Source organism: Poecilia latipinna, unplaced genomic scaffold (assembly GCF_001443285.1).
Source record: "Poecilia latipinna isolate Pla-1442-1.1 unplaced genomic scaffold, P_latipinna-1.0 Scaffold2801, whole genome shotgun sequence".
NCBI classification, from domain to species: Eukaryota; Metazoa; Chordata; class Actinopteri; order Cyprinodontiformes; family Poeciliidae; genus Poecilia; species Poecilia latipinna.
This window is the reverse complement of record NW_015115417.1, coordinates 1-18,421: the sequence shown is the minus strand read 5'-3', so window position 1 is coordinate 18,421 and position 18,421 is coordinate 1. Positions and strand designations below refer to the sequence as shown.

At 48.0% G+C, this 18,421-nt stretch overlaps 2 protein-coding genes across 4 annotated transcripts in view; one reads left to right on the top strand and one right to left on the bottom strand.

Annotated features, from left to right (window-relative positions):
* fbxl9 (F-box and leucine rich repeat protein) overlaps positions 1 to 2,045 on the top strand; it is an 18,035-nt gene extending 15,990 nt beyond the window's left edge. For all 3 annotated transcript variants that reach the window (XM_015021536.1, XM_015021537.1, XM_015021535.1), the window contains one exon: positions 1,287 to 2,045. In XM_015021536.1, coding sequence (XP_014877022.1) covers positions 1,287 to 1,455 — 169 coding nt within the window. In that variant the 3' untranslated portion in view covers positions 1,456 to 2,045. The remainder of the gene's footprint in view (positions 1 to 1,286) is intronic.
* Positions 2,046 to 2,646: 601 nt separating this feature from the next.
* On the bottom strand, positions 2,647 to 14,830 carry elmo3 (engulfment and cell motility 3). Its single transcript, XM_015021534.1, has 20 exons — positions 14,686 to 14,830; positions 14,178 to 14,218; positions 12,230 to 12,299; positions 11,862 to 11,912; positions 11,247 to 11,416; positions 10,359 to 10,458; positions 10,129 to 10,280; positions 9,977 to 10,055; positions 9,412 to 9,462; positions 8,975 to 9,097; positions 8,646 to 8,768; positions 8,469 to 8,573; positions 8,291 to 8,399; positions 7,693 to 7,829; positions 4,593 to 4,756; positions 4,071 to 4,183; positions 3,891 to 3,995; positions 3,140 to 3,219; positions 2,984 to 3,064; positions 2,647 to 2,915 (listed from the first exon to the last, which is right to left on the bottom strand). Exons 1-20 carry the CDS (start codon positions 14,761 to 14,763, stop codon positions 2,703 to 2,705), a joined length of 2,145 nt encoding a protein of 714 aa, XP_014877020.1. The 5' UTR covers positions 14,764 to 14,830; the 3' UTR covers positions 2,647 to 2,702.
* Positions 14,831 to 18,421: the final 3,591 nt, after the last annotated feature.

The window sequence follows — 18,421 nt, the reverse complement described above, 5'->3', positions numbered from 1 at the left end:
TTAGTGTTGTGTGATAGTTTCGTTGTCTTTCTTTGTAGATGTCATAATAAACGTGCAGTTGAGTTTTACACCATCGCCGTTCGACCCTTCGGCAGAGTTGTCTAACAGATTGAACTGTTTGTGCATTTCTCCATGTCTTCCTACCAGACACAACCTTCACTTTAATGGGGGCAATGTAATCACTGATATCTGAAAGTTTGCACTGGAAATCATCTACCAACTTATCTATGTCATTTTAGCTTAAGGGTGAGGAAGAAGAGTAGATTTGATTACCGTATTACCCGCACTATAAGGCGCACCTAAAACCTTCAATTTCCTCAAAAGCCGACAGTGCACCTTATAATCCGGTGCACTTTATATATGGACCAATATTGAGCCACAACAGGTCCAGCAACTACAGTAAGCAGCCGCTGACTTCATTTTCGCCATAGAAGAAGAAGCGCGCGGTGCATGCTGGGATAGTTGTCAGAACGCTGGTTTGTTAACAAAGTTTGACTGACCTATCTACCTACCGACCGTCTACAATCGGGTCGTCTGCAGGTCGTTTAGCACCACGTTCTCCACCAACATGCTGTGCGAACGCAGAAGGGTGGCCATCGTCCGGCCCCAGAAGGCTCTCCTCGCTGACCGGAGTTGGACTGTTTTGTTGACATTCACTTTAGTGCAGCGCCATCTAGTGGATGCATAACGTAACTCCAGCCTCTACTGTAGCGTCTATTCTATGTGCCTTATAGTGGCACACTGGAAAATACGGTAAATGTTTCTGCTGTGTTTTCTGTGAAAGTACGTTTAGTGACAGTAGCTGGTTGTCCAAGTGGGTCAACGGATAAAGAACATTCAAAGATAACAGGAAGTGATCCGACAGGCGACATCAGTTACAGAGACATTGGAAATATTCACACCCTCACTGATAACCAGGTCCAGTGTGTGTCCATGAGTGTGTGTTGCTTGTTTGACATGTTGTGTTAAACCAAAACTCTCTAATATATCAAACAGCTTTTTTGGCCCTCGGTCTTCAGGTTGTCAACATGAATGTTGAAATCACCGACAATTATTGAACAATCATAATCAATGCATATGAGAGATAGAAGCTCATTCAAGTCATAATTTATCTGAAATACATTTCAGTAATTAATTGCAGATGTGATGAATTAAAGCCTCCATATGTAAATCTGATGCAATTCATACCTGTCAGATAACTTCAGATATGAACCGGTTTCAGAATGTAGATGTCGTGAAGCTGATTTTATGCTAAACTGGCCTGCCGTACTCCCTGTCGTCTGCAGGACGTTGCACCTGCTCATGCAGCACTGCAGACGCCTGAAGACGCTCGACGTGTCCAGATGTAAAAACATCTCCATGACGACAGTGGACCTCCTCCAATCACAGCTGCCGTTTCTGGAAAAAGTCCATCACAAGCTGATTGGTGCGGCAGACCCGATGCTGACTGCCTGAAGCTGCAACTGAAGCTTTCAGACGCACTGAGTTTTTATTGCTTATTTAAAACCAGAGAGGAAATGATGTGAAGATTTATTTAAAATGATTTCTATGAATGAATGTAGAAACTCAGAGCAGCAGGATCTGTTCAGAATAATAACTTAAAGTTTATGAATTATTTTCTGATTCCGTTAACGAGTCTGTTTATCAGATCAGTGTTTCTGTTGACCTTTGACCCAGCTGGCCAGCCGGTTCTGGCCGTGACAGCTCAGGATCCCGACGCTCCTCCTGGATCAGAACATTCCAGCCGCTCTCTGCAGCGCTTCCTCCACTTCCTGTCAGCTCAGGAAAAACCTGGGAACTCGGTTGATCATGAATCGCTGGATAAGTGAAGGAAACGTTCTGGTTCTGATCCGTCTGCAGGAATCAGCTGAAACATGATTTCAGTTTCATTGATGAACTTTTGGTGAAACTTCAGATTTTATTTTTACTGGATTTGATAAAAATTCCTTTGATGCTTTTTCTACTTTGCTGTTTGTTTCTTCTGCTTTACCAACATCCAGACTAAAAGATGAAAAATAAAGTAGGTTTCTAATTCAAACTGTTTATTGGTGTAAATTCATAAAAAGCATTAAAATCAGTTGAAATGAACCGACCGAAGCCTTCAGTCACGTACCGACACACCGCCTCGCTTAGAGTCACAACACGTCGTCAGCATCATACAGGAATAATCAGATTTGGTACAAAATCTGTTGAAACTGATCAAAAAAGCTCCACAGTTACTGAACCGCATAGAAATAGAACAACAGTTTGAGTCGCTGCTGCACCAGAACCGTTTTCTAAAAGTCTGGAGCGTTTGGGCCGAACTGGAGCGACGCAACGATTCTCTGAATGTCAAGACACTTTAAATGCATCATCACACAAGCAGCCGCACCGCTGAAGCAGGAAGAGCAAGGAAGAGCCAGGAAGAACCAGGAAGCACCAGGAAGCACCAGGAAGAACCAGGAAGTACCAGGAAGAACCAGGAAGTACCAGGAAGAACCAGGAAGAACCAGGAAGTACCAGGAAGTACCAGGAAGAACCAGAGTCTCCTGGCAGCTGGAAACGGGTCAGCTGCTGCTTTCTGGATTAAAACTGGTTCTGCAGGAAGATCTGGATCGGTTCAATGGAACCGCCCTCAGTAAAGAGCTGAAATCTGTCAGATAAGAAGAGCCGGGATGGATGGGCCAGAGCCCGTCCAGAACCAGAGCCCGTCCAGAGCCGGCCTACTGCTCCGTCTGGCTGAAGTCGTAGCAGAAGTGGTAGTTGCTGGGCGGTTTGGGCACGGCGGGGGCGCTGTCGGGGATGGGGACGTTCTCCAGGTCCAGGAGGCGGAGCTTAATCTCCATGGACAGCAGGATCTCCAGCTCGCTGCGCATCGACTCGCTGCTCATGTCCCGGCCCAGCAGGACGCTCAGTCCGTCCGTCCACAGGCAGAACTGACAGAACCGACATGTCAGGACCAGCAGGGGGCGCAGGCACCACAACGAGGATCGGTCATACTCACGTCTGTCCTGGAGGGGGCGATGAAGTTCAGGCTGCACTCCTCCACATCGTAGGTGATGCTGAAGGCCAAATCCAGGACTTCCTGCAGCAGAAGAGAACGACTGCTTTAACTCACCGTCTGCCAGCAGCGACACCAGAGAAGAAGAAGCAGACTGACCTTGGTCTGCTTGCCCTTGTTCTCCTTCATGTGAGGACAGTCCTTCCCGGTCAGCAAACCTTTGATGTCTGCCACTGGGACTGGAGGGAGAATCAGAGGAACAGCCAATGAACCGGCCCGCAGGACAAACTGATCAATTCAATCCAGTAAATAGATCCTTAAATGTAGGATTTAAGGATAGCAGAGAAGCCTCCAAAGCTATGACATCATCATCTGAGCTGTCCCTCATTGGTTAAAAAGGGAGTGTTGTAGCCTATTAAGATTAGATTAATTTATTATATGCTAAATAATTAATGTTATTGATCCAATGGTAGAGCTGTTTTTTTTCTGGGTCGCTCCTGCTGGTTGATCTGATTGGTTGGTGAAGGAGTGAAACTTTTTCTTAACGTTTATATTTAAATTTTTGTATGAAGTCAGCTCAGAGAATATTTCTATTATTTTTATAGGTAAAGAAAACTGTTTTTTATTTAGAGTCCGTCGAAAATCTCCTGAGAAACGACTCTGGCATTTTAGTTTTTTGGACCTTATTATGATGCAAGAGTCGCCACCAGAGGCCGGGATCGTCACTGATGTTTTATCAGACACGAACCATTTGGTGAGACGTTTGGTTGTGTTTTAACTTCAGGCCGGTGTATGTAAACTTCTGGCTTGGTCTGTATTTTACGTGTAGCTCTGCCAGAGGCCAGCAGCTGGTGATTATCCTCCAGCCGCTTCCTGACCTGCTGCCACTCACAGCAGCAGCTGGACTCACTCTTGTCCTGCAGCGTCTCGATGGCCGGGTTCTCTGCGTCTTCCTCCACGTCGCCATAGTGCAGCATCTTGTGATTGGGCGACAGGCGGCAGTACCACAGTTTGTCTGAGCGCAGCAAAGGAAACGCTGATTAGTACTGATCTACTGAAGGCCATGAGGCCAGCAGCAGGCTGCACCCACCCTGCCGCCGCCGGCTGCTGATCTTCCTGAACATGGTTCCCTGGCAGAGCCGGTTGAGTCTCTGCTGGCGGATCAGCTCCAGCAGCTCCGGCTTCAGGCGCTCCTTCAGCTCTCTGCAGCACAAAATGCAGCACAAAACAGCTTTAACAGTGCAACGCCGCTGTGTGACGCTGCAGCCTGATGATGTGGTGTGACGCCGTGTTGTGACGATGCAGTGTGACGCTGCGCCCTGATGATGTGGTATGACGCCGCTGTGTGATGTTGCGGCCTGATGCTGCGGTGTGACGCTGCAGCCTGATGATGTGGTGTGACGCCGTGGCCTGATGATCCGGTGTGATGCTGCGGTGTGACGCTGCAGCCTGATGATGCTGTGTGACGCCGTGGCCTGATGCTACGGTGTGACGCCGTGGTGTGACGCTGCAGCCTGATGCCGTGGTGTGACGCTGCAGTGTGACGCTGCAGCCTGATGATGTGGTGTGACGCCGTGGCCTGATGATCCGGTGTGATGCTGCGGGGACTGACAGGACTGGCGGCGCCAGCGTCTCCTCCTGGTGCAGCCGCTCCGTCTGCCGCAGTTTCAGGATCTCGCTGTAGTTGAGCGCGTTGACTTTGTTCTTGAACAGCTCCAGCGATGTGGGCTTGCTGGCCAGCGTCCGGGTGATCTGCTCCTTCACCACCTGCATCACCTGGACAGACAAACGGGGCACACGATGTTCTGGAGCGGTCCAGTTAAAGTACAGACCTGTGAATAGCAAATTATTTCTGAAATTATTATTTGGATTATGAAATTATAATAATCATAATTTTACGTCGTTTTATTATCTTTAGAGAAAAATCCACCTAATTTCAGAAACAAATATGTTGGTTGATTTTAAATAAATCTCCCAGGGGTATGAATAATTGTGGCCATGAAAACCTCGTCTTCTCTTTAAAATCTCCAGTCAATGATTGACAGACTGGGCCGGTTCCAGTCTGGATCCGGACTGGAACCGGCCCAGTCGGAGCCAATAAACCAGAAGGATGTTCCCGCTTCGCATGGCTGCGATAAACGGGAAGTAACAAACAGGAAGTAGAGTTCGGTGCCTCTGGTAAGGCTCCGACCAGCAGTCAGAACTTCTGTAAATATGTTTTCGTTTGAAAAGCCAGAAATCACCTGAAGATAAAATTATTTTGAATTTTATTGTTTAAATCAAACTTTTCTAATACGAATCTTCAAAATAATGAAAAGTTGATGGAAACCATCCACCGAGCTGCAGGCGTTTGCAGAACATCCGGCTAAAATCTAACATCCAGATTTAAAAAAATCCTTTTTGGACTTTTTAAAACCCCAGAAAGGCTCCAGGTCAGGTTCTGGTTCTGACATTTCAAATCTGTAAACATCAGCTGAACTCGCAACAGAATCAGTGATCTCCAGTCTGCTGCTCTCATTCCTCCTCATCAGAACCCGACCCAGTACCAGAACCGTTCAGCCTGGAGTGACCGAGTCTGATCAGAGGTCAGATCTGATCTGACCTGCAGAAGGGGCGACGTACCGGACCGGACCGGAGCGGAGCGGAGCGGTCTGGAGCCACTGAGCAGTTCATTCCAGTTATTTCCAGTTTTTTTTTTAAATGTAAAGTTTTTATTTTTACTTCAGTTAATGAAATGGTTTTTTTCTTCTGGTTTTTGCTACGATCTCTTGGTTCCAACACATTTTTCTGTTTCAGTTCATCCTGAGGGTCGCTAGTTTATTACTATTGTGTAGAAGAACTTTGTAGAGGTTCACATGTGAAACCTGGACCAACCGCTGACGGATGGATGGAGGTTTTAGACGGGAATAAACTCTGAAGATCATCATTTTCTCCTTTATCCATTTTCTTCTCCAGATCTGAAAATACATAAACATGATTCTTTTCCAGATTTACAGGCTCTTCCAGATGTGACCTCTTGGTTTATTGTGTTCCTGCTGATTCCCAGGTTCTTTCTGCCCCTCTGCATGTTTCCATTTGTCCGGCCTAAAGCCGCTTTATCCTCTCTGCTGTGGTTCTGAGTCAAACCAGCCTGTTCCCCTCCTGGCCTGTGGGGGCGCTGCACCAAGAACCACTGAAGACACCGAGAGCAACTTCCTTCTTCACCAGATGGAAACAAGATGGAGGCGTCAGATTTTAGCGGTTGGAGGATTTCTGAGAAGGTCCTCGCTGCAGCAAACAGGAAGGGGCGGGACGGACCGCTGTCAGTACCTTATTTGGAAGTGGGACCATTGCACTCCGGAAGTGAAGGGGGCGCTATTTTCTATACTCCCATTTTTATTTTCTTTTGAAATCTGTGATATATTTTCACCTTTAGGAAGGAGTTTCACTCTCAGCGTGTATTTGAACTTCTCTCTTATTTTCTTCAGCGCAGTTCACATTTTTAAAGTTCTGTAGCTAATGGCATACTTCTAAATCTGCTCCTTAGTCACATCTTTTCAGACCTGCTACTGCCTCTAGTGGCGTGGGGGCGGTAACACAACTAATCTAATTACATTACTAAATCAGAACACCACAAAGTCTTTATTATTTATTATTAATTCTGGCATTACTGGCACAGTAAAAGATAAATTATCTTAAAAAACACCGTATTTTTCCAACTAGCACCCCTTTTAAGTCTCTGAGACTCTACCTTATATCTTATCTTCAGACTCTACTCTACAGATACAGTCAGTGTTTTCAGCAAAGTTGAGCTGACTGTCCAGGAATGACACAAGGAATTAAAAATTTGCCACAGTTTCAACAGGTTGGCCATCGAGTGAAACTGGAACCACTTCCAGGTCTTGTTTATGTCCTTTAATTAGCTCTACTTCCTTAAGAAAATGAAAAGGTATGTTCTTTTGTGAGGGACTTTATCTTTTACTGTTCCAGTAATGCCAGAATTAATAGTAAATAATAAAGACTTTGTGGTATTCTCATTTAGTGATGTAATTAGAGTAGTTGTGTTACCACCCCCACGCCACTAGAGGCAGTAGTAGACCCCGAAAAGATGCAACTAAGGAGCAGATTTAGAAGTAAACTGAAAACTACAGAACTTGTTAAAAACTGAGCTGTGCTGAAGTAAATAAGAGAGAAAAGTTAAAAAACATAGAGAGTGAAAATTCTTCTTAAAAATTAAGATATATCACAGATTTCAAAAGAAATTAAAAATGGAAGGAATATAGGAAATAGCGCCCCCTTCACTTCCAGAGTGCAATGGTCCCATTTCCAAATAAGGTAAGAGACTGACAGAGGTCCGTCCCGCCCCTTCCTGTTTGCTGCAGCGAGGTGGACTTCGGATTTCTCTTTAGTCTTTAGCTAAAGACCAGGAGCCATTTCTGCTGCTAGCACCAGGCTAGCAGGTTAGCTTTGGTTGTATTTACCCAGAATGCTGTGCATTGTGGTCCACTTCTTGCTTTTGGAGCGGTCTCCAGTCCGCTTGGCGTTCATATTCAAACTGAACCAAAGTTTGCTTCAACCGAACCCAGACTGAGGTTTTGGAGGACCAGAGTTAGCTTAGAATTCACACCTCAACAGACAAACCAGAGTTTCCAGGCAGATGGACTGGAGATGGGTTAAAGCGGACCGGAGTTGAATATCAGGTCTGCAGCCTCTGGTGCAGCTGCGTGTCTGACCTTGTCGAAGTCTTCCTGCGTGGCGCGCATCTCCTTCCAGGTCTTGTTGAGCAGCTGGATGCAGACGCAGAACAGCTCCTCCAGCAGCCGGTCCTGGCTGAAGAAGATGGGGTGGAAGCTGGAGCCCGTCTCCGAGGCTGCGGACACAACGGGCCGGAGGTTAGGACGGACAGAGCTGCAGGTGGTCGCAGCCATTTGCAGCGCATCGCAGCCCTTTGCAGCGCGTCGCAGCGCTTTGCTGCGCGTCGCAGCGCTTTGCAGCTCGTCGCAGCCCTTTGCAGCTCGTCGCAGCGCTTTGCAGCTCGTCGCAGCGCTTTGCAGCTCGTCGCAGCATTTGTAGCGCGTCGCAGCGCTTTGCAGCGCGTCGCAGCGCTTTGCAGCGCGTCGCAGCGCTTTGCAGCTCGTCGCAGCGCTTTGCAGCTCGTCGCAGCGCTTCGCAGCTCGTCGCAGCGCTTTGCAGCTCGTCGCAGCCCTTTGCAGCTCGTCGCAGCCCTTTGCAGCGCGTCGCAGCGCGTCGCAGCGCTTTGCAGCTCGTCGCAGCGCGTCGCAGCACTTTACAGCAATTTGCTGCGAGTTGCATTGAAGCGCTGCAACTTACGGGGGTCTCCGATGCGCAGGATCTCACAGAGGATGAGTGTGAGCTGGATGCTGCTGCGGGCAAAGGGACACTCGTGTTTGTCCTCCCTGCTGCTGTTCTCCAGGACGAACTGCAACAAAAGCAGCAAATTAACAGCTATGACATCATCATCATCATCCTCAGCAGGCCAGGCACTCACCCTGCTGTAGGCGTCCGGATAGCGAGTCGCAAAGTAAAACATGGTGTCCAGAGCCAGCAGACCAGGAGGCGTCCGCACCAGGTCCTGACCCGGGTTGCTGTTGTTCTGGAACAATCAGGAAGTAATGAGATAACAGAACCGGGTCAGAACCGAGTCAGAGCAGAAGCGGGACCTTACAGAGAAGCCCAGCTTCTTGAACTCCTTGGCGCAGAGCGAGCGGCGGCGCTCGTTGCTCAGGCTGTTCTCGCTGTCCGTCTCGAACGCCGCCTGGCGCAGGCCGTGCAGCGCATCCCGCTGCTCCTGAAGACACAAACCACAGAAACAAGAAGTGGAACCGGTTCTGAAAAGTTCTGCATGGACACTTTAAAACAAAGCTTCAGTTCTAAACAAGAAAAGGGCCATAAAATCAGTTTTTCTGCCAATTTTGGGTCTTTTTGTCAAAACAAAAATGAAGATGTTCAGCATGAACTTATGGACAGTCATACGGACAGACGGCGGTGTCCCACCTGGCAGTAGCAGTCCAATGGCGTCCTCATGCGCGTCTCCAAGTGGTTCAGTGTGACTGACTGAAGGACGTAGAGGTGGTGGGCCATCTCATCCTGGACCGGACTGGAGCTCAGGATGATGTCCTGGACACAAACAGAGACGGGACACTGGAGGACGGGACACTGGAGGACGGGACACTGGAAGACGGGTCACTGGAAGACGGGACACTGGAGGACGGGACACTGGAGGACGGGTCACTGGAAGACGGGACACTGGAAGACGGGACACTGGAAGACGGGACACTGGAAGACGGGACACTGGAGGACGGGACACTGGAGGACGGGACACTGGAAGACGGGACACTGGAGGACGGGACACTGGAGGACGGGACACTGGAGGACGGGTCCCCCAGTGTCCGTCCTCATGTGAGGGAGCTGGGGACGGCGGAGCGTCTCACCTTATAGATGTACTGACGGACGTTCTTCTTGTTCAGGAAGGCAAACATTTCCTGGAACAGAAGAAGAGACGTGTGACTATGGCGCAGAGATGCCTCCTGCCAGCAGGGGGCAGCAGCCTCTGAACAGACAGAACCAGAGAATGAAAAGAGCAACTGTTGTCTGAGGACAACAAGGGACAGAAGGCCGGCAGAGATGGGCCGACCGGGTCCAAACCGCTCCGTTCCTCAGCAGAAAACCTGAGTCAGCCTGGAGGGAAACCATCCAGCCAATCAGCAACGTTTACTGCAGCGTCAAATGGATCAGAACCAGGAAGCCCATCAACACTTTTCATTTCAACAATAAAAGTTTTTTTACTTGAGGAATTCAATAAAAAACCTGAAAATCAGATCCCCGTGTTTCCCATAGAGAAATGTTCTGTTCTCACCCAGCATATTAAAGGAAAGTTGAGTGGAGGGAGAAACTTATTCATATTAAATCATCCAAATGTATCGTTAATATTTACATGAACGTCATTTGTACCAGTGTGGATGTGTGACCCGGATGAGAGTGGAGCGGTACCGGTACCTGTCTGTCTGCGTCCTCAGCCGCCTGCAGTAAGGCCATGAGCAGAGCCATGGCTTTGGTCTGGATCTGCTGGTTCGCCCTGAAGCACCAGAGAGAGAAAGAGTCAGGGGCAGAACTTCCTGCCGGGTCAGAACCGGCCCGGTTCCACTTACACCTGCAGGTGGGCGACCAGCCTCTCCATGGTGACCTCCTGCTTGACCTGCAGGAACAGCTGGCGGCTGCTCAGAACCATGTTCTCCAGGATGTCCAGGGACACCTGCTGCATGGACACGTCTGTGGACGAGGAGTTGACGAAACCGGCAATCTGACGGGAGGAGAGACGGTCAGGGGGAGGAGGAGTGGGGAGGGGAGGAGTAGTGGGGGGGGGAGGAGGATTAAGAACCTTCTTGATGAAGACGGCGGACAGGTTCTCCCAGGAAACGATGCCGTGATCCATCAGCTCCGTGAAGCTGGTCAGCGTGTGAGTCATGATCTGGTTGCTCCTGCAACAAACACAGTTAGTGATGACATCACTTCCTGTGAGATCAGGACTTCATGAGTCTCTAAAGTCACCGTGGATGACCTTTAACCTTCTGAGCTCATTTCATTTGAGTTTCCCATCAGAAAAAGTCCCAACTTTGACTAGGACATCCACAACATTATGCCATGTGTTGGATCCCATCCTGCTGCATAACCTTTGGTCATGATGGCTAACAGGTTAGCTATAGTGGCTAACAGGCTAGCTATAGTGGCTAACAGGCTAGCTATAGTGACTAACAGGCTAACTATAGTGGCTAACAGGCTAGCTATAGTGACTAACAGGCTAGCTATAGTGGCTAACAGGCTAGCTATAGTGGCTAACAGGCTAGCTATAGTGGCTAACAGGCTAACTATAGTGGCTAACAGGCTAACTATAGTTAAAGACAGACTAGCTGTAGCAGCTAACTATAGCAGCCAACAGGCGCTGTTCAGTCCAGTGAGGTATAATCGATGGTCAGAACCAGATGAAACAGGTTCAGAACCGTCCATCAGGTCCAGTTCTGTCTCTTCAGCCCTCAGGATATTTCCCAAAAGTCTTTGGGATCATCAGGAAGCTTTTGGTCAGTCTGAGGTAGGTTCCTCTGGTTCCACCACTGTTCCTCTGGATCAGTGGTGGTTCCTGTCTTGAACCCTGACCTCTGGCCTGGTTCTGATTCTTCTGGACCACCTGTTGTTGGTGTTCTGTTGGAGTGGTTCTGGTCCAGGTGAGGATCCTGGTTCTGAGATGTCGTCAGATTACGTTCATACTCACTCTCTGGAGTCCTCCACTATCTTGACCAGCAGGTTGTGTCCATCCAGGTTGATGAACTCCTGAGCGAAGGTCACGTCCCGCGAGACGCTCGCCAGCTCCTTCAGCGAGTCGCAGCGCACGCCGCCGTCCGAGCTCTGGATGCCCTTGTGAAGGTCGTCGGCACAGCGACCCTGAGGTCAAACACAGGACACCAGGATGGAGGTCAGCGTGTGGGAGGAGCTCCAGCCATGTGCGCCTCCACACCTGGATCACCAGGTTCTGGTTCTAATGCTATGCAGCTACGGTTCTGATCCGATCCGTTCACAGGAGGTTCTGAATGCCGGGCCTCCTAATCCGTCACTCTTCTTGGGGAATCTGGGTCGGACTCTGGACTGGATTAAACTGATTAGAAAATCCGACCTTTTCCTGACCAAAACTGTTTGCTGACTTCTGAGACTGAGGAGAACAGAACCACCAGAACCAACCGGGACCACCAGAACCATCAGATCCACCAGAACAGGACCAGTGGTGACGGAACCTATCTGGTTCTTCAGATCACTGATCACCTTTCCAGATTACTGGTCAGATTCTCCAGAATTAGTTCAGAAAGCCGGAGTCAGGTGGCGGCAGACTCACCGGGGCTTTGGTCAGACGCAGGATGCAGCCGTTCTTGATGTCCAGGCGGTTCTGGAAGCACAGAGCACAGCGTTTAACCGGAGAACTAAAATAATTTTTAGAATGAAATAAAAGCTAAAGTCTCAGTCAGGAAGTTTCTTCACTGCAGATGTTCCAGCAGCTCCAGAACAGAAACTTCTGGTCGGATCCACAGATTCAGTCCAGAACCAGGAACATCTGCCAGCAGAAACCCGCTTGTTCCTCCAGCTGTAGCATCATCATCATCATCATCATCTCATGCTGTTGGAGTCAGCTGGTCTGATGATGATGAGGAGTAAACCTTTGTCAGTCAGAGGAGGCGGCCATGTTGGCGCTGCGGTGAGACTGACCGACTCGGTGATGTACATCTGGACTCCATCGTACTGCAGGGCGTAGTTCTCGGGACCCGGAAGGTTCCAGCTGAGGACGAACACAATGTCAGCGCCTTCATCTACCAACGCTCAGATACCAGGAACCATTAAGACTAGAACAGTTCTACATCTCACAACAGCAAAAAACAAGTTCTCATTTTAATGAGAACTGTTCCTGTTATTATGCTGTAACGTGTTGGAGCGAGAAAAGACGGATTAAAACTAGACAAATCATTAACCTGAAACTTTTACGTTATGACAAATTTCCCCCAGAGAACCTGCTCAGCCCAGCGGGCCGTCCGCCATGTTTCTGTATTAAAAGATGTTAAGTTGACAGGAAATGTAAAAATATTACTGGGTAATTACATGTTGGAGGAAAACATGGCCAGAGAAATATTTAAACCCAGAACTAGTCTTAAAAACAGTTTAAAAAATACAATTAAAATGAATATCAATTATTTGCACTTCTGTTTAATCCAAACTAACTCAGCGGCTCCATCGGGCCCCCAGGGCTTCAGGGGCCATAAATGCTGATATTTTAACACAGATTCATAAATGTAACATTTGTTTATTGAGATGATCAATGCTGCTGAATTTGATTTAATGGTTTCAGCATAAATTAAAATATTTTAAATTGTTTAACATTTAAATGTAAGATTTTAAGGAGCTGGTAGGTTTACTTTGTAAAACTTCAAAGAACAATATTCATAGCTAATTGTTTTGTTACCATAGCAACAATCTGATGCTGCGAGTTTAATCTTTGAGTTTGAGCTGTTTGTTCACAAATACAAATTAATAAACTGGATTATAACTGATTGTTTTTAGTTTGGCCAGTTAAACTCCCCCTCGTCTCCCAGATTAAATCCAACACAGAAGCTGTTAGAGCTGCTGATGGGGCCCCTCAGTCAGATTCTGCTCCAGGCCTCATCAGCCTTGGACCGGCCCTGCAGGACGAGTTAATCTGGGTTGGTACATCGTGTAACCGGAAAAATGCTAAAAATAAAACTGAAATAATCTAAAACCAGCGTAAAGTGTGACATCGAGGCGAGGCTAAAGCTCCTCACCGGGCTGGACCTGCATGATGAGGTTAGCGCTGGTTCGTTAGCCGCTAACGCTCCGACCAACCGGGACACAGACATGAACTTTACAGGGCAGACAGCGCCACACGCTGGGCAGCGAGTTGAGATGGAAACGCTGCATAATCACAGATATAAATCATTCTCACCGCTCCCTCAACCCGCTGAAAGAAAGACGACAAGTTATTCCTGCGGTTCACGTAGAGCTGCTCAACCAGAGCCAACGCAGCTAGTAAAGCATGGCGGGCCACCAGGCTTATATTACACTGGGGAAACCCTGCATATTAAAGCATTTTTTGCTTTATAAACAACGTTTTTTTCTTGTTAGCACTTCTGTGCAAACAGAAGTTTTAACGAGATATAAAACTCGTTATAACGAGGAAACTTTCTCGTTACCGCTTCTGATTTTATTTTCTGGTTTTGGGAGTTAAATGCTTCCGTAGCATACCTGCAGATGGAATTTATTATTATTTACGAAGCAGTTTGTTTGTTTATTATGTGCAATAACAATAACAAAACTTGATCAAGTGTCTGGCCAGTTCCATCTGCTACATCATGAACCAATGAGCTCAAGGTTCCAGCTCTGACACTCTGGTGCCCCAAAACTGTAAACCATCATCACTGACTTCCATGAAGTAATCCAGATTTATATTCATAATCCAGATTACTGCACATGCAGCTGAAGTCAGAGTTTAGTCAATCTGAACCGTCTGTCTGTGTCTCACGTTGATTCGACGTTTTCCAGGTAAAAACTAGATGCAGATTTCAGTCGGGTGACATCTGCTTTAGAATATTTTTATTATTATTATTCAAAGTCAAAGAGGTTAGAACCGGAGCAGAACAGAACTTACCTGTCACAGACCTCCTTGATGACCGCAGACAGAGGCTTTTTCTGCAAGCACAACAGAACCAGTCAGAACCTTCAGCATGTAAAACGTCACCGCCACCAGAGGAGGACCTCACACAGCCCGACCCGTTCTACTCAGAACCGGCTCAGATGCAAACAAACCCAGACTGAGCTGCTGTCCAGCCCATCCAGATTATTCTGGATTAGAGATGAATCAGACCTCATCTGGACTGGCGGTTCTCCACCTGTCCTGCAGGTTCTTGACGTGTCGTCTGGTCCAACACAGCAGAACCAAACAGGGGTTCATCAGTCATCATCAGTCTTCCTGATGATGTCATCAGGAAGACTGATGACATCGTGAGGCCTAGATCCCCTGAAGTGAGTCCAGGTCTAGCAGCCAATCAGGAGACGGCAGACTCTGACCTGCTGGTCAAACTCTACGGCCGAAAGTATTCACACCCTGTGAACCCGGCTGGGCTCGGTGAGACGCCAACATGGCGGACGGAGGCTACCTGGTCCAGCTGGATGAGCTGCGGTAACGCCCCGGGCATCTGGATGGCGATCCTCACAATGTCCTTCTGCTGCGGCATGATGGCCGCTACGCTCTGCACGCCTCGCAACCTGGAGGAGAAACGGAGACGGACATGATGAGATGAGACGGCACAGGCTGTGTGTGTGGACCCGACCCGGTCCATCATCGCTGGGTCTGCTCAGACTGAACCAACCGGACCGCTCTGTGTGTGTGTGTGTGTGTGTGTGTATGAGCTTGCTGTTGTTGTGAAGACCATTTCTGGCTTGGACTTCTAACTAAGGGTGCACTGATTTATTGGTGCCGATCTCCTTAATTTTGGGAGATCGGCCGATTTCTACATGTGAAGCCGATCTTGTCCACTGGTCCTATCTAGCTTGGCAAAGGTCTAAGAATCAACCACTGTCCTGTTTGGTCTCCAGTGAGAAAGGTTTGACTGACGCTCCAAGTTATGTCTGCACGTTTACAATCAACAACAGTGACTACACTGTTGCCAACTCAACAACTTACTTGCTATGTTGAGCAACATCTCAGACAAGAAAAATTGGCATTGGCCAGAAAACTGCAACTGGTGCACTTTCTAACCAAAGTGAGGACTCTGTTAGCGATGCACCAATCCACTGCTTTCACTTCCGATATCTGACGATTAGTATTGATATCAATCCAAAACAGCTGAAATGACTTAAACGTTTCTTTTTTAAATGCAGACATAAATGTTCAGAATTATTAATGTATTAAATACTCCTACAGTTTCACAGATTTGGTCAAACATGGAAGAACAACTTTAATCTGTTCAATCAGTGCAATTAAAACCATTTTAGCCCCGCCCACCAGGTCAAGTCTGCATGTTTGCAGTAACCATAGTAACCCCACTGTTGCCAACTCAGCGACCTTTTTGCTATATTTAGCGACATTTCAGACAAAAAAATTTGGTATCAGCCAAAATCAGAAAGGGTAGGTCAGGCGTTTTTTTTAAGATCGACGATCGGCTAGAAAACTGCAATCGGTGCAGCCCTGTTGATATTAGATTGATGGACTTCTGGACTTTATATCGACTTCCATTCATTTTAGTAACTGGATGCCTAACCCAGACAATTTTCCCCAACAAGAACCAGAACCAGTCCAGTCCTAACCAGAACTACAGTCATGGCCAAAAGTTTTGAGAATGATTCAAATGTTAATATTTACAAAGTCTACTGCTTCAGTTTTTATAATGGCAATCTGCATAAACTGCAGAATGTTGTAAAGAGTGATCAGCTTAACAGCAATTAACTGCAAAGTCAATATTTGCCTAGAAAATGAACTTTATCCCCCAAAACACATTTCAACTTCATTGCAGCCCTGCCTTAAAAGGACCAGCTAACATCGTTTCAGTGATTGCTCCATTAACACAGGTGTGGGTGTTGATGAGGACAGGGCTGGAGATCAGTCTGTCATGATTAAGTAAGAATGACACCACTGGACACTTTAAAAAGAGGCTGGTGCTTGGCATCACTGTTTCCCTTCTGTGAACCATGGTTATCTCTAAAGAAACACGTGCAGTCATCATTGCACTGCACAAAAATGGCCCAACAGGGAAGAGCAGCTAGAAAGATTCACCTCAGTCAACAATCTATCGCATCATCAAGAACGTCAAGGAGAGAGGCTCCATTGTTGCCAAAAAGGCTCCAGGGCGCCAAGAAAGACCAGCAAGCGCCAGGACCGACTCTTAAAAGTGTTTCAGCTGCGGGATCGGGCTACCAGCAGTGCAGAGCTTGCTCAGGAATGGCAGCAGGCAGGTGTGAGTGCATCTGGACGCACTGTGAGGCGGAGACTCTTGGAGCAAGGCCTGGTCTCAAGGAGGGCAGCAAAGAAGCCACTTCTCTCCAGGAAAAACATCAGGGACAGACTGATATTCTGCAAAAGGTACAGGGAGTGGACTGCTGAGGACTGGGGTAAAGTCATTTTCTCTGATGAATCCCCTTTCCGATTGTTCGGGACATCTGGAAACAGCTTGTTCGGAGAAGACGAGGTGAGCGCTAGCACCAGTCTCGTCTCATGCCAACTGTAGAGCATCCTGAAACCATTCATGTGTGGGGTTGCTTCTCAGCCAAGGGAGTCGGCTCTCTCTCAGTCTGGCCTAAAAACACATCCATGAATAAAGAATGGTACCAGAATGTCCTCTGAGAGCAACTTCTCCCAACCGTCCAAAAGCAGTTTGGTGATGAACAATGCCTTTTCCAGCATGATGGAGCACCTTGCCATGAAGCAAAGGTGATAACTAACTGGCTCAGGGAACAAAACATAGAGATTTTGGGTCCATGGCCTGGAAACTCCCCAGATCTTAATCCCATTGAAAACTTGTGGTCAATCATCAAGAGACGGGTGGACAAACAAAAACCTGGGAATTCTGACAAAATGCAGCATTGATTGTGCAAGAATGGACTGCTATCAGTCAGGATTTGGTCCAGAAGTTGACTGAGAGCATGGCAGGGAGAACTGCAGAGGTACTGAAGAAGAGGGGTCAACACTGCAAATACTGACTTGCTGCATTAACTCATTCTGTCAGTAAAAGCTTTTGTTACTCATAATATGATTGCAATTGTATTTCTGTATGTGATGAAAACATCTGACACATGAAAACCAGAGGGCAGCAGATCATGTGAAAATATAATATTTGTGTCATTCTCAACTTTTGGCCATGACTGTAGAACTTAACTCACCCATTTTCTAAATCAAACCAGTAGAACTGGAAAAGAAGTGAGGACCAGGAAATGTCCTCACTCTGTTGGTAAATGTTGTGAAAGTGGTCCTATAGAGTTAGCAATTACAGGAAAACACACACACACACACACACACACACACACACTTCACTCTGGGAGGTCGGGCAGAACCAGAACCTTCTGTGACTGTGAACCACACAGGAACTAACTGGACCCGCTCTGTACTGATCCAACCCACAGAGTCAGCCACTGGTTCTGCTGGTTCTACTGGGACCGACTCAGCAGTCAGAACCGACCCGGTAGCGCCTCAGCAGAGGCAGCTATCACTTTCAGAATGAACCCATCAGAACCAGTTCCTGTTTTTCTCTATTTCTGGTTCTGTGAGTAAAACTGAGAAAACCTAACACACACACACATACACACACTCGGTCTCTCTCTCACTCACTCTCAAAAGTTCTGGTTCTGACCCGGCTGCAGGAGGGAGGAGCTCCGGCTGGGTGTCTGTGGACCCGACCCGGTCCATCATCACTGGGTCTGCTCAGACTGAACCAACCGGACCGCTCTGTGTGTGTGTGTGTGTGTGTGTGTGTGTGTGTGTGTGTGTGAGCTTGCTGTTGTTGTGAAGATCATTTCTGGCTCATTCTACAGTCCGGGATGGACTGACTGGACCCAGGACCAGAACCAGAACCAGAGCCAGGACCAGAGCCAGGACCAGAGCCAGGACCAGAACCAGGACCAGAGCCAGAGCCAGGACCAGAGCCAGAGCAAGGACCAGGACCAGAGCCAGGACCAGGACCAGAACCAGAGCCAGGACCAGAGCCAGAGCAAGGACCAGGACCAGAGCCAGGACCAGGACCAGAACCAGAGCCAGAGCCAGAGCCAGGACCAGAGCCAGAGCAAGGACCAGAGCCAGGACCAGAGCCAGAACCAGAACCAGGACCAGAGCCAGGACCAGAGCCAGGACCAGAACCAGGACCAGAGCCAGGACCAGAGCCAGGACCAGAACCAGGACCAGAG

Bases quoted from the DNA above. Each gene is read 5' to 3' on its own strand.
- elmo3 (XM_015021534.1), bottom strand. From the start codon at position 14,763: ATGCCGCAGCAGAAGGACATTGTGAGGATCGCCATCCAGATGCCCGGG. The intron at 7,830-8,290 runs GTAAGTTGCAGC...TTGTGTCCGCAG, and splicing joins CCTGCGCATCGGAGACCCCC to CCTCGGAGACGGGCTCCAGC. The intron at 4,184-4,592 runs GTCAGTCCCCGC...TTTGTGCTGCAG, and splicing joins ACGCTGGCGCCGCCAGTCCT to AGAGCTGAAGGAGCGCCTGA.